The sequence below is a fragment of the Lytechinus variegatus genome, chromosome 7, assembly GCF_018143015.1.
Source record: "Lytechinus variegatus isolate NC3 chromosome 7, Lvar_3.0, whole genome shotgun sequence".
Taxonomy (NCBI): Eukaryota; Metazoa; Echinodermata; class Echinoidea; order Temnopleuroida; family Toxopneustidae; genus Lytechinus; species Lytechinus variegatus.
In genome coordinates, this window is record NC_054746.1 from 12,935,666 (window position 1) to 12,953,853 (window position 18,188).

An 18,188-nucleotide genomic window follows, 5' to 3' on the forward strand; every position below is an offset into this window, starting at 1 on the left:
CTAAATAATGTTACATTATGTAAATTATGAACTGCGGTAGTTTGTTAATCAGTTCATGATTATTTACAAATGAATATTTCCTGGAATTCGATATTCATAATTCCCTAATTATGGTCACATTTCCCCCAGGAAATATGTCAAGAAAAAAGAAGATTTTGAAGGAGTCATCCAAAAGTGCTTCCCAGCCATGCACAACATGCATAGGAAACACATATTCGAGTAATTTAATGATTTTCAGAAAAGTTTTAAATTAGATTAAATTTAAGCTTGTCATATTTCTTTTTTCCTCCAGTTACAAAATATGAAACGTATTGCCCACGCATGGATAATCAGGGACTATCTCCAATGCTGATGTCAGAAATGATTTGCATAGAATGGGGATTTAAATGCTAATCGACGTCTGCCACGTCAGAACAGTATGACATTTTGAATCTGAAAAAAAAACATTCATTAGAATTTCTTTTGTTTAATACACTCAATGTTCTGACAGGAATAACTTGAAACTCATCATGATGATTGTGCTCTCTTGCGTCGTCCGTTTTATGTAAATTTACATAAATAAATGTTCTTGAAAGGATATTGCACGAAAAATTTCTGGTATTTTGAGTCAATATAAAGCGTAATACGTAATCTAATTGATCAGACATGAAAACCAGATTCCGAAGCGATCGTTTTGCCCATAGATTTCATAGGTTCTCATAAATTATGAGTATAGTCTTTAGTAGTGAATTCTATGTTTAATTCTCAAGAAATCTATTTTTGAATGCTCTTAGAAACGCAACTTTTATATTCCATTTTTACACAAAGTCCGAATCGTGGTGGTCCCTCAGTCACCCTCTCCCGCTCGATCGCTTCGGTATCTCATGCTGTCAAAAATATTGTGTCCCCTTCGGGATTTTGCCCCCCAAAACTGAAAGTGTTCCAGCGCGCCTGCTTGCAACGCCCCATAAGTCTTCATTTTATCTGTCATAATCAGGACAAGACAAGGCAAAAGAGGATATAGATTATAGAAGGGGGAGGGGGAATGAAGGATCGACTAAGAACATGAATAAGCAGGGGCGTCGATCCATTTTTCAGATTAGGGGGGGGGGCAAAATCATAAAGTGAATCAACGTTCCATAGGCGCTCGATTACACAAAACAAACAACCCCCCACACATATATAGGCCTATATATATATATATATATTTATATATATATATATATATATGAGATAGAGACACATATCTCAACAACAAATTAATGCGAGCGCGAAGCGCGAGCTGAAAATTTGGATATTTCGATCTGAAAAAATTGAGTTAAATGGACGTTTTTAATAAAGAACAAGATATATAGATTATTGCAAATCGAAGCGGGAGTTCTTTTGAGGTTTAGAACTGAAAACAGGACATTCTATTTACCAATTTAATCATGAAAAGTATGGGTTTCTGCCATCGAAATGATTTCAATCTGTAAAAGCTGACATTTTAAGCACGATTTTAAATAAAGAACAAGTTTTGTATCTCAATCTCGCTTGCTGATCTCTGCGTAACATTACAATCTTATCCTTTTTTGTACATGCGGAATTATGGGGGGGGGGGGCAAAACGATGTTTGCCCCCCAATATTTTCATTGGTGGGGCGATCGCCCCCCTGCCCCCCAGGATCGACGCCTCTGTGAATAAGTGTCAATTGCATTCAGTGTTAAAATGACCAAGATTTTAGATAACTTTGACTCGGAATGGTGTGGCATCAGCTGAAAAGTCACTCGATTCTGAATCAAAATAACTCGGAAAAGACTCAACGAGTCACTTTAACTCGAAACATATTTGACTCTCACCTGTCACCACTACCAAATCAAATATGAGCACAAAAGGGGACGTCGTGGTTAAGACTGTCTTCTTTCAATCTAAAGGAAGTGGGCTCGATTCCAAGCCATGGTGTGTTTTCCTTCAGCAAGAGCTTTACCCATATTCTGCACTCAACCCAGGGGAGGTAAATGGGTACCGGCAGGAAGTAATTCCTCAAAAAAACTGTGCGCACCGGAATCGGTAGACTAGTTTAGCCGGGGTAATCTAGGAGCGCTTTGAGCACCTAGCAAGGTGGATACGTGCGCTATAAAAATCCTATATTATCAAAAGACTTCTCAAACAAAGTGCGGACCCTGCACATATCTTTTTTTAAGAATGAGACTAATGAAATGGCATTTTATTTGGTATATACTTTAATGCATCTTATAATCTGCATAATAATCATGATACATAGTTTTCAAAATGAAATTTCGTTGATAGTTTCCTAATTTCAGTAAGTTCTACATATCTCACTCTCAAATGTTCCTTTATTCAAATACTTTATTGAATCAATTTGCTGGGTAGATATTAGTGTTCAGAGCTTCACCATTTGTCATTTTTTTGTGACCAATTCTTTTCAAAGTACAGTAGTAAGCATACCCAAGTTAACATAATTGATAATAACTATATAAAGCCTCCAATTTTCTAAATTATAATTATGATTTCAATACCCAACAATATTTTGATTAACATTAATGCCTCCTAGTTGCTTTAGTTAGCGGTTTCTTTCCATGGTCTGGTGCATATAAAGTGCTTTTCTTAAATAAGTAAATCAATGTATTTCAATTCCGAGAGTAAAACTTAATATAATTTCGATGTTGGTTTCACTTTCCGAAAATAGCTTGACATAAATGTGATTACAATCATTATGCTACTTTATTTTATGATTCGATGGTATATCCTGTTTTTTATGATTAGAGAATAGTTGAAGGTTGTTTATAGCCCAAAAGTATCCGGTTTATTTTTCAGTCGTTATCGTATAGTTGAAGCGATGTGCTTTTCCTACTCCGCCTTGGCAGGCTTGTTCTTGTGCCTGCGAGCGAGCTTTAGGAATCGTTTGAGCTTCTTCTTCTTTGTTTTCAGATCCATAACCTAAAGGAAAGATGAAAAGAAAGGTAAAAAAGATGAGACTGAGATCGTATTAAAAAGGAAGATGATAAACGATAAAAAAAGTGATAGATGTAAAATTTTTCCTGAATACTGACTTTGGTGCATGTATCAAGTGCCCTCTATTTTTCCTTGGTAATCATTTGACACCATTTTAATCAAAATCAAGGTTTTAATAACGCTTATTCTTATTCCTTAATGATTTTCGTAATCATTTTCATTTGCAATAAAAAAATGACGAAAGTTTTTTTATCGAGTCAGATATGCAGCTCCGAAACTGTAGAATCAACATCCCCTTAAAATTAGAATGGCCTAATTTATGTACTTGCTTTCAAAACATTATTGGAAACACATCTGTGTAGGGAAGCGTTTTAGTAGATCATAATTTTTTGTACGTAGTATAAGCAATTGGAGTAAATACAGCGCAGTAGAGTATAGCTATACAGTAAATGCGCTATACCAATTCATCATCATATTATTATTAATTACCGTTTGTTGGATATCAGAAGATGTGTCTGGAGTCATTCCCGGGTTGGTTGATTTTGGAAATCGTCTGTTAGAAGGCTCCTTCCGGGTCTTTTTGGAAGGCTAGATAGAAATTATAAGAAAAAAAGAACGATTAAGTTCAAGGATTCTTAAAAAAAATCTCGATGCATATTTATTTTCAAGTGAAATAGAACTACGCGGAATCATTCAACCCAAGTAGTTTTAGTTAATAGTATGAAAGGTTATATGAGGGGGAAAACAAGAAATAAAAGCGTAACATTTCAAAGAAAATCATAGATTACCTTGGAAAAATCTCCTCCATTTGCCGCGGGAACTACATCGGGGTCTTGAGATCTGGAAACAATATCTGATTCTTCTGGACAGGTTGGAGGTCCATGGCTCAGATCGAAGAGATTTTTCAGAGAAACTTCTCCTTGTCCGCTGCTGGGGAGATGGCCCTTTGACTGCTCTAGTGGCTCGGTGGTCCAGTTCTGGATCTTAGGAGGAGGAACCGGGTACGGCCACTTCAGTGGGTCGACAAGAGGTCCGAGGTTCTTGATCGGGAGCACGTCATTCGTTGCAACGGAAGGTGGTGTTGGCTTGGAGACCGTGATCTCAGTGGAAATAGATTTAATTTCCGGAACAGCCTCGTTCGTAGCATCAAGGATCTTCTGGACTCCTGTAGCAGATACATCATTGACCTTGGTTTGCAGGGGTTCGTGCACTGGTTTCACGGTGATGAGGCGTGGGCTGGTGACGGTGTTGTTGCATGCCGTAGTTGAACTCTCATTCCTGCAAGCCAGGTCAGAAGGTCTAGATTCGCTGGTAGAAGCGATCTTCAAGTAAGGGTCGTTGGCCGGTCTTACTTGAATGACCCTCAAATTTGGAGTGCCGCTGTTATTCTGGCTTTGGATCTTAGTAACTGCAGTATCAGATGTGGAATCTCCAGTGGTCGTAATCGGCAAGTTAGCATCTGGAGCTGGACGAACGTGAATGAGCTTCACTTTAGACGTGCCGCCGTTGACCTGGCTAAGGCTCGTAAAACATCCGGATTCATCAGCGTCCTTGTCCACGTTAGAGTCAGCTTCTGGACTGATGATGATCTGTTTCAGATTCTCAGCGACTCTGGTCTCGTGTACCTTTCCATCAGACACAGAATCCCAAGATGCCTTGGTCTTCAAAGGCTCTTGATAGGGTTTGCCTGTCGCTGATGGACTCTCCAGAGGACAGTTGGTCAGTTTGGTATCAGATCCGGATCCCTTGATGGTCTTAGGAGAAGATGACACAGTGGATTCGACGGATGGTGTGATCTGTGGCAAGAAGCTGTAGCCATTGTTACCACTGGGTTGATCCTGTTGCAAGAAATAAATTGAACATTGTAAATATGTATCTCTCGATCATAAAAAATCAACTTGATTTATATGCAAAATATATATCTTTTACTTTTAACAGTTTAACTAAAAAAACAGCAATAAAGTATGATGTTATTAGATGAGATAACCTTTTGATTTATTATTTATAAAACTTCAACTAAAACGGGAAACTGTACAAATTTAAGATATTCACATCCTTTTACTTCGATTCAAACACATTTAATGAAACTCAAAGAAAATTTGAATATGGTTATTTGGTATATAATGTGCATTTTGGGTTTGTTTCACGTACCTTATTCACAAAATCGCTCTTCTGCGTTTGATCTGTTACATCTATGACAGAGTTCTTAGGAGAAGTCAGGGTGTCCTGATTAAATGAAATGAAGAGAAGTACATTACATTAAAATAAGTAAAAGGAATCGTTGATCATGAGAGTGCATTTTTTTGATGCTCAATCTGTTTGAGTAAATTAAGGTCAAACAAGTTTCAGAATTATATTTAAAAATCGGAAGAGAAATTTCAAATTATTTTAATCAGTAATAACATTGTTCATTATCCAGATTCCAAATCCATCTCATATTAACTACGGTCTTACATTCTGATATACTTACCGGTTGCTTGTTCACGGAGAAGATTGAATATCCTACTTTTGGAGCGACAAGCTTTGAGATAAGAAAAATAAAGGTTTAAGTTAATTTCATGAAAATAGATCAGTAACTTTCACGTGAATTCAATCTTTGAAACTGCATTCTTTAAATAAAAGTATTCCTGATTGTAAAGATAAGTTTGTGGCAATTCCTGGTTAATGATTAATGTTTATACAATATTAAGAATATATGTATTAATCATGCATGCAATATCACTATACTTTAATGTATCTGTGACGCTGTGAAAGACCGCTATAGATGGAATCTCCCTCACATCTACCAAATAAATGTTTGGAAACGTATACTTTGAGATCAAAGAGAAAATATTATACTACTCTATACGTTTGCCAAAATCGACCAAGGTGATATACCCTTGAAATGCTAGCTCATTGTCTCGACATGTTTGAAAGATTTGAGCGACATTCATGTACGAACCCATTTATTATCATTATTATAACCATCATTATGCAGAATTCTTCAATAAGGCAGACATCACTATCGTGTTTATTGCATCGATAGTTAAAGGTAAATGATACTATAAGATCAGTACAAAAATGATACTATATGATGCTAATGATACTAAATGATACTATAAGATCAGTACAAACCTTTTCATCGGGTTGTGGTGTTCCCTTTCGTTCCGTTATGATGGAATCAGATACAGGAGAAGTTCCAGTGTCCTGTAAAAAGTACACGATGTTAACATCTTCATTAGATAGCTCTGTTATTTGTTTCAGGAAGATGCAAATTCTAAGGAACTGAAATATGCAAGTACGATTTGGGGTATTAACATAATTACTTTAAAAAAAAGTCATATCTGCTACACCAATTAGCCATTTGTATCCAGAATTTTAGCTTGAGAAAATCAAAGTTAAACCACACCCTTCAAAAATTTTTCTATCATCTTCATTGAATTATACATCTTAAAGGTATTTACCGGTTGTTTCTGGACGCAAAATATAGAGAACCCTCCCCTAGGAACAGAAACCTGTATCAAAGAAGATAAGTAATAGAAAGAGTGTGGAGGAAAACGAATCACTTCTCATTCAGGGTTCAGCCAGGCATGGGGAAAGTATTAATTGATTAAAACAAAGCTTTATGTTGTTCTACTACAGTGGACTATTAAGGTATTAAGTTGTTTAAAATAAATTATTACTTTTCATATTATCGGTCCATACAATGTAAACATTGATGTTAAATGAAAATAATTCTGAAATACACTAAACAAACCGTTCAATATCGGTCTAATCGTAGCAAGCTTTAATTTTTTATTTGTTTTTTGAAAAAAACATTTGAATATGTCAAGGCTTATGAAATATTGGAGACTCATGGGTGACTGAAAATAAACAAGTAATTTCTTTTAATAATACTTCAGATCAAGAACTCTTTTCAACCTACCGTAGAAATCCCAACTGCAGCCCGGTCTTTTTCAGGAATTTGTTTCATGCGTAGCTTACAGCTTGGTGACCCAGCAGGGGTGATCTTGAATGACTGCTTAGTCACTCCCGAAGGCATGGGAACAAATACCGAGGGCGTTGCGGGTGTCTGTGTCTGGACAGTACCAGATACCGTTGGTATAACCGGTGATGGTGTTCGGTATGATAGGTCGACAGTAGCAGACACGGTTGGTATCTCCGATGAGAATGGTCGAGGAAGAACAGCCAGGCACTCTTCCGAAGGTGCGTTGAAAGGCACCTTAATTTAGAAGAAAATGAAATTTCAAACAACACTCACAATAATTTCTCATGTTTGCCATTGATTGAACATTGGGTAATCCTCCCTAATTTGCCCCTCTCTATATCTTATTTCAATTTGGTTATCGTTAAATAAGCTATTATGTTCCAATATATATACATATATATATATATATATATATATATATATATGTATATATATATATATATATATATTGTAAAGAAATGGATGAAGAGAACAATGGTAGACGTAGCTTAAATCAAGGTTCCCCAGAGCTATCTACCCTTTGGAAAAATTGGTTATGCCGAAAAAATGTCTCTGCCGGGAATCGAACCCGGGCCCCCAGCTTTGAACGCCGGTGCCTTAACCACTAGACCACAGAGACGGGCTAGTGGCTAGGCCGACCGAGATCCGATTGACCGTCAGAAAGACAGATTTTCGACACTATACCAATTACCTTTGTCGGGTGAAGGTGAGTTTTGAACAATGACAAGCCGTCTACCATTGTTCTCTTCATCCATTTCTTTACAATATTTAAATAAAAGAGTTGCCAAAGCTGTTGTACATGTATAACTTCACACATTTATATATATATATATATATATACATTATATATATATATATACATTATATATATATATATGTATATACATTATATATATGTATATATATATCTATATATTTTTTTTTTTTTTTACTTAGAAAGACATCCATATTACCATGATGATGGTTAGATTTTATCAATTTTTTAATGTTTAGTCATATTATTAAACTTGTTAATAATGAAGAAGTATAAGGAATTATAGAGAAATGCCTACCACAGGGGTTTCGAAGTGCTGGGGTTCTTCAGGGATAGTCAGTGTCGTTCCAGTTCTGATATCCGGTTTCTTTCCAGTTTGGAAAACTGAATAGAAGTCATTCGATGGAGTATAGAGATCTTCTACGTTCTCATCGATATCACGGAAAGAAACCTAAAGAAAGATTAAACCACATATGATCCAAATTTAAAGGCTGACAATTATTTATTGATTATTACGATTTTTCCATACAGCAGAAATTAAATGATGATTTCAACACGATTTCTCTTAGAGTAAAGTCTAAGATAATTTTCTGCTTGTCTTTCATGACAATGTAACCACAACTCATATTTTTGAAAATTGATACACGATGTTCATGGGAATTGCAGAACATGAAATAACAAGAAAAGTGAAAACAAAAAATAAAAAATGAATGAATAAAATGAAATAAAAATAAGTAGATAAATGAAAAATAAATATATATACATGTATATTATAAGAAAATTGATGCTATGGCCTTTTATACCTTGCCTGCACGGAGATGGAAAGGGAACCGTTTATTAAGACGGTCCGGTCGCGTTAAATACAGGAAATAGGCATGTCCAGCAAAAGACAGAGACAGGTCGATCCCATTCCAGATATTTGGACTGAAAAAGAAAGAAGTATAATTCATGTAAAGTTGTGATAAACTAGAATATTTTTTGGTCAGGTATTATTTGCATACTCAAGACTCATTTTACCCATGTATGTAATTGTGGAAATAAACCTAATAGACCCTTCACTGACACATTTCGTTTAGAATAACCTTTTTTTAATAATAAAAATAATATATATACATGACATGTGAAAAAGTGGAAGGAAGATTTATAAGTTGTACTTACTAACACGATATAATTTATCGATTAAGAGGATCTATTCGAGTGCATCATTATTTTATACATATTGTTTTATATATTTAAAGGAAAATAAAATCTTTTCGATATTCTGAGTGGGCCAATTCTCGTGTTAGGTTCTAATGTAAACGGAAGATTATCGTGCTGTATGTGTTTGTATGCAGATTAATTTAATCCTGATAAGTTCTTGTTTATGTGATGGATATATGAAAAAAATACATACCTTTTCAGAACTGGGTAGACGTACAAGTATAAAAGTCGATAGGTAGGCTCAGCTACAAACCAAACACTAAAGAAGATAGCGAATGGTAAATAGAAGGGCACCTTTCTTGGGTGGTTCTTGATCGTTACCATACAGCCGTATACGAAAATGATGGCCCCTAATAAAAGAAAAAAGAGCGAGAGAGATTGTATTTTGTGTGTACCAACAGCTAAAATATGATTACCATGCCGTTGTTGATTATGACACAACATTTTGTGATTATCATACTGGTGATACGAGTGGATAATGATAACATATATACTTCAAGACGCTTTCTCTGGCATGAAACAAAGAAATCAAGGATTTGAATAAGCTAACCAATTAGTGCTATCAGTTTTCATGAAAAAGTACTGTGGTCTCACAATTATGCTGGTCTTTTCACCTACTTGATATAACTTGAACACTTTCTTACCAGTAAACTTTAGGCCAATCAAACCGCTCGCTGATAGTGACGTCGTACTGGTAATGATGTCTTGGGGGTCAAGGAGCACACGTTGGTCAAAGAAGACGATAGTGTAGAATGTTAAGTAGATAGCACCAAACACTATTGTCTTCACTGTTCCAGGTAGGCTTATCTGAGCTCTGTAAAAAGGAAACGTGATATTATTGCCTTTCTTTTCATTAGCATGATTGTGATCACGGTCATCACCAACATCATCAAGACCATCAACATTTCCATCTTCATCAACATCACCTTCATGTGGCATGTTTACCAACATTAAATTGTGTCCATATACTTTCCAGACAAACGTTGCTTTCGACAACTAATAACATGTCAGAGGCTTATCAGACATGGCAACAAGTAATTGATGTAAACCATACTACAACTATCAAAGCTTATTAATTTCTTTCAGGACGAGTAAATGTGTGTTCAAAGTTTCAAAGTTGAACTCAATAAAATAGCACAAGGGTTTGCTCAAATTGGCTATCAAACACAATACGCACCTTTATGATAAAGTTTGCAACACAGGTGGCAGCGATAAGCCATGTAAGATACGAATTCTCACCCTTATTAGATGTAAAAGTGGTTCATTTGAATGTCCGGATGCAAATAATAACAATAAAAGCGATATCTTGGCGATGTCATTGTTTTTTTTTTAGGTTACAAACTTAAACCTCCATTTCTTAATATTGGAACCAAACATCCATATTTGAAACACTTGATTTACGTGTCTATTATGTATGAGCTTATTTACATTAATTCATCGTGACATTGTGTGAGGTAGTACCTACCTGGTGATAGAGAACCCCTTTGACACAAGCAGCAGAACACACACAAAGAAAACCGTAGACAGCCACGAGAATACCTCAGCTGAAAACAATAGAGATATAAATCATTTCAATTAATAAACATACTTTTCAATGAGAAATTTTCATTGACGAAAAACTTCATCATTATTCTTTATATGTTTTATTTATATATTCATGTATTTATTTATTCACTTATTGATTAATTGATTTATTCACTTATGTATTTGAAGACAGCAGTACCTGTGAATACATGGATGAATTTAGAATATTTAATATATTACAAGTTTAGTAAATATTTCCATTTTCCCTTTAGGCTACAATTACCAGCGTCTTGCATCTTAGTCATTTCAAGTCCGGTCCGGGCAAACCTCGATAAATCGATGTTTAGGAGTAGAAGACACACTGTCTTGAAGAACAGACTGCTGTAGAATAACCGATAGGTTAGGTGCAGTAGTTTCCTCAGTGACAAGACGTCTAGAATAAAAATATAATCACATACTGATAAGTGAAAGAATAGGTTTAATTCATACCAGAGTCTGATTGTATATATCCCCCCTCAAAATATTTTCCATTTAGGAAAGATGAATATAGACATTAAAACCTAGACAAATGCCTTTCACAATTATTGTAAGATTCCAAAATATACTCTAAAAAAGGGACATGATGTAAATTGGAACTTATGAGTAATAATAAACTTACATCGGAATCGAGTAGCCACGATAGTCATCGCCACGTATCCAAGAAAGAAGGCCAAGTCAGTCTCCATCAAGACTAAAAGGAACAATGATATTTGTACTTCGTTAAATGAGGAACAATGAATTAATCGAGTGATCACTTACAATATAGTTCAGACGAAAATTAAATGAATTCAATAAAGTCACTACAAAGTGATTCTCCTTTTATCGTTAATAATTTTTTTCTCATCCAATTCAAAACCTCGATCGGGGCCCTCAAAAAATCAAACTTTCATGATGACCAAGTTCAATTGAATTATGAATGCTACATACCTTTATTCATTAATGATATTTTCTTCAATTTTGAGGCACAAGTGCACGTCTTAAATGAATAAAATAAAGATATTGACAAAACTCACATTTTTGATTTTCCGCAAATTCCTTCATCAGACCATTTTTTCCATTGGTCATATGTAAGGTGTACGAGACGTTCCTTAAACCCTTTCTATTACTCCTACAATTTGCCAACGAAACAAAGTAGTTCTGTGGTCGCTGTCGGGATTCGAAGGTGATGGTATCTTGACAAACAAGCCACTGAATAAAAAGATAGAAGACATTGCTGTCTGTAGACTAGCATCGGGAATGTATAAATTCAGAATTACTACTACTATACTACTACTACTACTCCTACTACTACTCCTACTACTACTACTACTAATACTAAGCCTACTAAAGATTCTATTACTACTATTATACTACTACAATTACTTATAACTACTAATTTATACTGATGTTATTACCATAATACTAATACGACAAATAGTATTACTTCTACTACATCTTCTACTTCTACTACTACTACCTCTACTACTACTACTACTACTACTACTACTACTACTACTACTACTACTACTACTACTACTACTACTACTACTACTACTACTACTACTACTCTACTTCTCCTACTACTCCTCATCCTACTACTACTATACTACTACTACTCCTACTTCTCCTACTACTCCTCATCCTACTACTACTACTACTACTACTACTACTACTACTTCTACTGCTACATCTACTTCTACTACTACTACTACTACTACTACTACTACTACTACTACTACTACTACTACTACATGTACCACTACTACTACTACTACTACTACTACTACTTCTACTACATCTACTACTTCTACATGCATGTACTACTACTACTACTACTACTACTACTACTACTACTAGTACTATACTACAACATCTACTTTACTACTTACTTCTACGACGGGTCACTCTTCTAGTACTACCACTACTACTACTACTCCTCCTACTACGACTACTACTATTACTACTACTAATACTTCTAATATATACTTCTACATCTACTACTATTACAACTTCTAGAATTACTACTTCTACTACAACAACAACAACTACTACGGCTACTACTACTAGTACTACTGCTACTACTACTACTACTACTACTACTACTACTACTACTACTACCACTAATACTACTACTACCTATATCTACCTTTATAACATCACTTACTTTGAAACCTTTGTCATCAGTGATCATGTGGCAAGTAGGATCAAGGCCAGTCAATTTTATTTTGTAGTCCAGATCCTTTACACGATCAAGTTTGGTCCGACAGGTCTTCAGGTAAAAAAAGGTGATAAATTGTTTAAAGCTGACGCTTGTTTTTCACCAGGAAAATGTATTTTCTTGGGGCAATTTCAAAGTTGATATAGCACAAAATACTAAAGATTAAAAAAACTAAGATCTAAAGATCTAAAACTATCATAGGTAGTACTAAGAATTTTATGATTAAAGGTCTTTTAGCAAGTAGTCAGAAGTATAACTTAGAAATACGGCATTAAGTCTGGCAACCTGCTGCAATCCACTGGAGGTTTAACTGTTTCCTTAAAACTTTGGCAGGTTCTCACTTTTTTTTACAGTAAGCATTAGGCGTAAATAAGTAAAATCAGCGTGATCATTTTCGCGGTTTCTACCATGAAATGGGATAAGAAGAAAAAAAACCCACAAACTGATAACTTGGGATTATTATTATTACTAAAGTATTTACTTTAATGATCGCACCCACATTTTAAATGTCATATCAATAAAAAAGATGAGGATTTTAGTATTTGATAAATAAATGCTAATGATAAAACAAAATGCTTGAATACCAGTCTATCTTCGTTCGGTCGTATGCTTCCCCACTGTCCAGAGCTTTCATCGAATATGACAAGTCGATAGCAGCATTGGTCCTGTAAAAATACATTTTATCATACATAAAAACATTGTTCGTAGTTCGTGAAACCCTGAAGAAGAAGAAGACGTGTTACGTCGACAATTTTGAATTCATTTGAATAAAATTTGTCGGAGCTAAATGCAAAAACGTCGTCCAGGTGTAGATTTTGTTCCTTTTGTATCAAACACGCTGCATTCTTAATTCTTGTGTGTGTATATATATATATATACACTGTTAGAAAATTTTCCCTTAAAATAAAAGAAATTCCTGCAGCAGAGTCTCTAGTACACCTGTAGTCTTACCAGACTGCATAATCTTACAGGTAATTGGTGTATGGAACCTTACAAATTTCCTTTAATAAAATACCCTTTTTCCTCTTTTGAAACAGACCTATTCGGTTAAAATTGCAGAAAAATTCACGTTTAATGGATTTACAGAATGATTCTTTTATTGCTTTCTGCAAAACCATCTCCTTTTTAAACAATGTATATACATAAATATATAGGCCCAATACATGTATAATAAAATAAATCAATAATAACACATCATGGACAATAACTGTTCATCGACTGATTTTATAATGCCGATTTTCCAATTTATTTTTCGAATGTGCAGATGATCATATTGTCCTAAAAATGAAGAAGTCAAAATATGACATAATGTTATATTAACTTTACAAATATCAATTAAGTTTTTCCTACATTTTAGATTAAACAAAAATGATATTTGCGGTTTGAACTCAGATTATTCAAGCTATCTCAACTTTCAGAATAATCTGAAGTACATTCTTAAGAAACATGAGATCAATCTAAAATTGTGGTTGATTTTAATCAAGTTTGTCGATTACTTACAGCAGGGTATCTAATGGTATAGTTAAGGACGTTGTCCTCTCTGTTTTGGAAATAAAAATTCCCGAGGAAGGCCATGTCCTATGGAAGATATTAAGAAAAAGAACATTAAAAATCAGGTTCTGCATCAGGTTCTATATATTTTCTTTGAAGAAAATGTTCATTCATTGAAATCGATAACTTACGAGGAATTAACCATGAACGGCTTTAGGACGTTTTGTGTTACAAGTATAGTTTTGAAAATATGTTTAAGCCAAGCTTTCAAGAAAAGGAGAAGAACTGAGCCTGGTTTAGTGCAGGCTTACAATCAGGGAATTTTTAGTGAGAAACAATTCCCTACCATAGACTTTTCTAATAACGAGTACATACAGTAATAATGGGCTCTCCAGTCTCTTAGATCTTTTCTCAGCTGTGCATCCATGGCCGTACGCAGGGGGGGGGGGCAGCTTGAAAAAAAATTAAAATCTACATTTTTTACTCAAAATTTTCATAAAATTCACCAAAATTGTGTATAAAATCCTTTAATTTAACTTCTGAAAATGCCAAAACGCCCCCAAGGGAAGCACTGTCGTTTGCTCCGACGCTTTGGAGTTTCTTTGGAAATTTCTACGCGTCTTGCCCGCCCCTTAACCCACGATAATTCTTGTGCATACAGCCATGTGTGCACCATATTACAGTATTATATTTTTGCAATTCACTTTAATTTATCTTAATCATCACTACGGATTTGCTTTCCTTGTTTTTCTTCAATTATTTTTGGATATTTTCCTTTGTACGGTAAGTAGGCAATCAGGTGGGTGTTTCATGTAGCTGGGGGACGCAGGAAACAAAATTGACAAGCAAAAAAAATTTAAAAAAAGGTTATCAATTCAAATTTTAGAGGGGGACCCCCACACCATAGGGTATTAGGGTATTTATATTGCGCACATATCCTTCTTTAGGTGCTCAAGGCGCTCCTATATTACCCGGCTAAGCTATATAGGCGTTCATAGCGCACACAGCTTTTCAAGGAATTACTTCTACCGGTACCCATTTACCTCACCTGGGTTGAGTGCAGCACATTGTGGATCAGTTTCTTGCTGAAGGAAATTACGCCATGGCTGCATGGGATTCGAACCCACGACCCTCTGTTTCAAAGTCCGAAGACAAATCCCCATCCCCCTCCGCCGCCTATGTTCGTAAGACAAGAGCAACTTTAAGAACGACTGGTGATCCTATCTTTTGGTAAATGGTATGCACCATTGACGATGGTTTAGCGCGTAAGAAAGGATCACCAGTCGTTCTTGAAGTCGCTCTTAACTTACGAACGGCTTTATAAAACACCCACCAGGGGCCCGTTGCATAAAACTTTTTACCTGAGAAAACTCAGGTTGTTTTTACCAGAGTTTTTGCCCTGTGTTAAAGTCAATGGCAGAAATCAGACTAACCTTAGTTTTCAGTTTTTACCAGTTTTCTCAGGTAAACAGTTTTATGCAACAGGCCCCAGGTAAGTATTACTAGTATCCGAAATTTAAAAAAGAGAAATTTTTATGACCCTTTTTCTCGCCAGTTCTTTCCAGTGCATTAAACTTGGTTTTATCCGTAAAATCATGTGTATAAACGAGTTCTCAAATAAGTTTGAACATTGTGCAATGCTTTTGGAGATACCATTACACGGTATAACTTAAAACAATATTTTCACAGACTCTTTATTGAAGAAAAAAAACCACATCATACTCATTTATTCTATAGTATGAATCATTACATTCCGAGATAACACTCAATTACTGTTGAAGTGTTGTGATTTTATTCAAAACCGATACTTGACCACGAAATTGCAAAGGCCATTTTTTAAGGTAGAGAAAACCCGGTAGCAAAGAAAACTCTAAGTATGTTAATTATTACTAGGATTTTGTGTCTTTTGCGACGAGAGGACGGCACGCTATTATTACAATAAAGATCCATTTGTTGCATAAGTAAGGAATTTCAAGAATTTTATGATATTTCTTTTACATTGTTTACCATCACAATCTGCCTTTTCACGTAGATATTTGCGAATTAAAACCAGAGCAGATTGCATTGTTTCTCAATTGTTTAGACATTCATTAGAAATGACCACGTTGTACATATTTCCCCCAGGCCCCTCCCCTTCTCTCCTCTCACACCCTCTTGCAACTCACCTTGTCGGTAGAGATTTCTCCGCGTTTGAATTTGGCATCTGCATTGCCCGAAATGAGCAAAAGGCAGGCCAAAACCAGCACGAAGAATTTTCCAAGTTCCATTGTCGAAATCCGGTAAATCAGCTGTATTCACTTGATTTTCTTGCGAATTTACATGCTGAACTCAACGTTTGTTCCGATCGATGAGAAGCTTGAAAAAAAGTGTGATCAGTTGGTAGCAACGCGTTGATTATAACAGTTAGCTGATAACGTATGAGCGCATTTTGGAGTGACGTAACAATGCACGCGCTTGCTTTAAAACGGTCATGGGCGCCGCCCGCGACCGAGTTGACCACAAGGGACTGAATTTTGATAGGTTTAATTAACCCTAGTCTAAAGTTCACTCTCGTTTAACTAAACCTCAACGTAACCTAACCTCTGGTCTAAGTGTAGTTTAATTATTTTATTATTACGATCAGGTTAAACTAAAATGGTTTACATTATGTTCAATTTATAGAAATTTTATAATATTCTCAAAATATGTGGATAATGCGATTCAGAGAGCCATTCACAATTGATGATGTATTTGGAAACCAAGCGCTCTTGATTTTTTCATCGCAGCAGCTTCATAATAATTGAAATGCTGTAATTCATTGATTTTATTTTTTGTAAAATATTTTCCTTCCACAGCTTCTTAAGAAGTAGAGAGAAGGCCGGGAAATAGGTCCTTATGAAATACAACATTATTAAGGACATATTACAAAGACTTAGTGATTTTCTTTTTTTAGCAACCATAAAATTCTAATACTAATTTACTTCACACTTTCACCTCCGATTCTTGCAACAACAACAAATGATTCCCTCACTTACACATCATTTTATGAACAAGGTTGAATTTAACTTTAGACGGTCAGGAAGCACTCTAACACAAACCATCAAGTACATAGGCGGATCCAGGGAGCCCGGGGAAAGAAAGAAAAAAAAAGAAAAAAAAAGGAAAAAGAAGGGAGAAGAGAGGAGAAAAAGAAAGAGGAAGAAGAGTAAATAAAATGTGAGGGAAAGACTTGGAAAATTGAAAAAAAATCTTTCATCTCACAAATTTTCGGTCGCGTTTTTGCTCGCATAGACTGGTTGGTATACATTATATATGGGGTTTTAAATAAGTTTTGAAGACAATATACAAAACGTATTTCAGCTCTAACATCGATATTTCATTATTCTTTTTATCAACAAATTGATTTTCAAAATGTGCTCTGTAAAATGTACATTTTATTGTTTGTCAAAACCAGCTATAGCGCTGCGCGCTCGCATTTTCTTTGGTGAGTAATGTATCATTTTTCAGAATAAGCCAGTTCGTAGTTCCTTTCTGCGCATGATCAAAAGATTCTACGCATGATCAGAGGAAGGTCATTTGTACTAAAGTGACATGGTGGTTTAAAATCTAATCAGATTATAGCACTAAGTTTGATGTCTTGATTATTCATATAGTGGTTTTCATTTACATCCACAAAAAACAACAATGCGTCCACGAACGACTGGGTATTTCACAGTTTGCCAAGTACATTGTGCAACATGCTATGATATCCTTTCAAAATAGGAATACACCAAATACCTTCATTAAGTGTTCATTGGTATGCTATTCTAGTCACCTGGTCTATTAAATTTATTCATCCTGCTATGTAAGGCAAGCTTACGTAATATCTTGCTTTGAAATCTGCCTATCATAATGAAAGAAATGAAAGGTCATTTGACAAAAATTGTCCATGAAGTAACTACGAACTGGTCTATTACAAAAATGCTTAAAATTTCCATTGTTAGGCCTTACTGTCCACAAATTTTGCGCTCTCGTTAGGGTTTTTAGATCAATAAATATGACATTTTTCATTAATTCATGATTAAATTGTAATTTTTCGGAAATATCGGAATATCAAATATAAT

At 35.1% G+C, this 18,188-nt stretch overlaps 2 protein-coding genes across 2 annotated transcripts; both read right to left on the bottom strand.

The window, feature by feature from the left end:
• Positions 1-2,829: 2,829 nt before the first annotated feature.
• Positions 2,830-5,904, bottom strand: LOC121418055. Its single transcript, XM_041611760.1, has 6 exons — positions 5,899-5,904; positions 5,405-5,455; positions 5,086-5,160; positions 3,723-4,772; positions 3,424-3,522; positions 2,830-2,919 (listed from the first exon to the last, which is right to left on the bottom strand). Exons 1-6 carry the CDS (start codon positions 5,902-5,904, stop codon positions 2,830-2,832), a joined length of 1,371 nt encoding a protein of 456 aa, XP_041467694.1.
• A 925-nt stretch (positions 5,905-6,829) lies between these two features.
• Positions 6,830-11,104, bottom strand: LOC121418056 (transmembrane protein 145-like). The gene is made up of 8 exons (XM_041611761.1): positions 11,038-11,104; positions 10,663-10,812; positions 10,321-10,399; positions 9,500-9,669; positions 9,049-9,205; positions 8,459-8,579; positions 7,954-8,106; positions 6,830-7,135 (listed from the first exon to the last, which is right to left on the bottom strand). Exons 1-8 carry the CDS (start codon positions 11,102-11,104, stop codon positions 6,830-6,832), a joined length of 1,203 nt encoding a protein of 400 aa, XP_041467695.1.
• Positions 11,105-18,188: the final 7,084 nt, after the last annotated feature.

Excerpts from the sequence above, each read along its gene's own strand:
- LOC121418055 (XM_041611760.1), bottom strand. Across the intron at positions 3,523-3,722 it reads ATGGAGGAGATTTTTCCAAG|CCTTCCAAAAAGACCCGGAA; the intron begins GTAATCTATGAT and ends ATTTCTATCTAG. Across the intron at positions 2,920-3,423 it reads CTTCTGATATCCAACAAACG|GTTATGGATCTGAAAACAAA; the intron begins GTAATTAATAAT and ends TCTTTCCTTTAG.
- LOC121418056 (XM_041611761.1), bottom strand. The coding sequence starts at position 11,104 with ATGGAGACTGACTTGGCCTTCTTTCTTGGATACGTGGCGATGACTATC. Across the intron at positions 9,206-9,499 it reads GATTGGCCTAAAGTTTACTG|GGGCCATCATTTTCGTATAC; the intron begins GTAAGAAAGTGT and ends TTCTTTTATTAG. Across the intron at positions 8,107-8,458 it reads TCCATCTCCGTGCAGGCAAG|GTTTCTTTCCGTGATATCGA; the intron begins GTATAAAAGGCC and ends ATCTTTCTTTAG.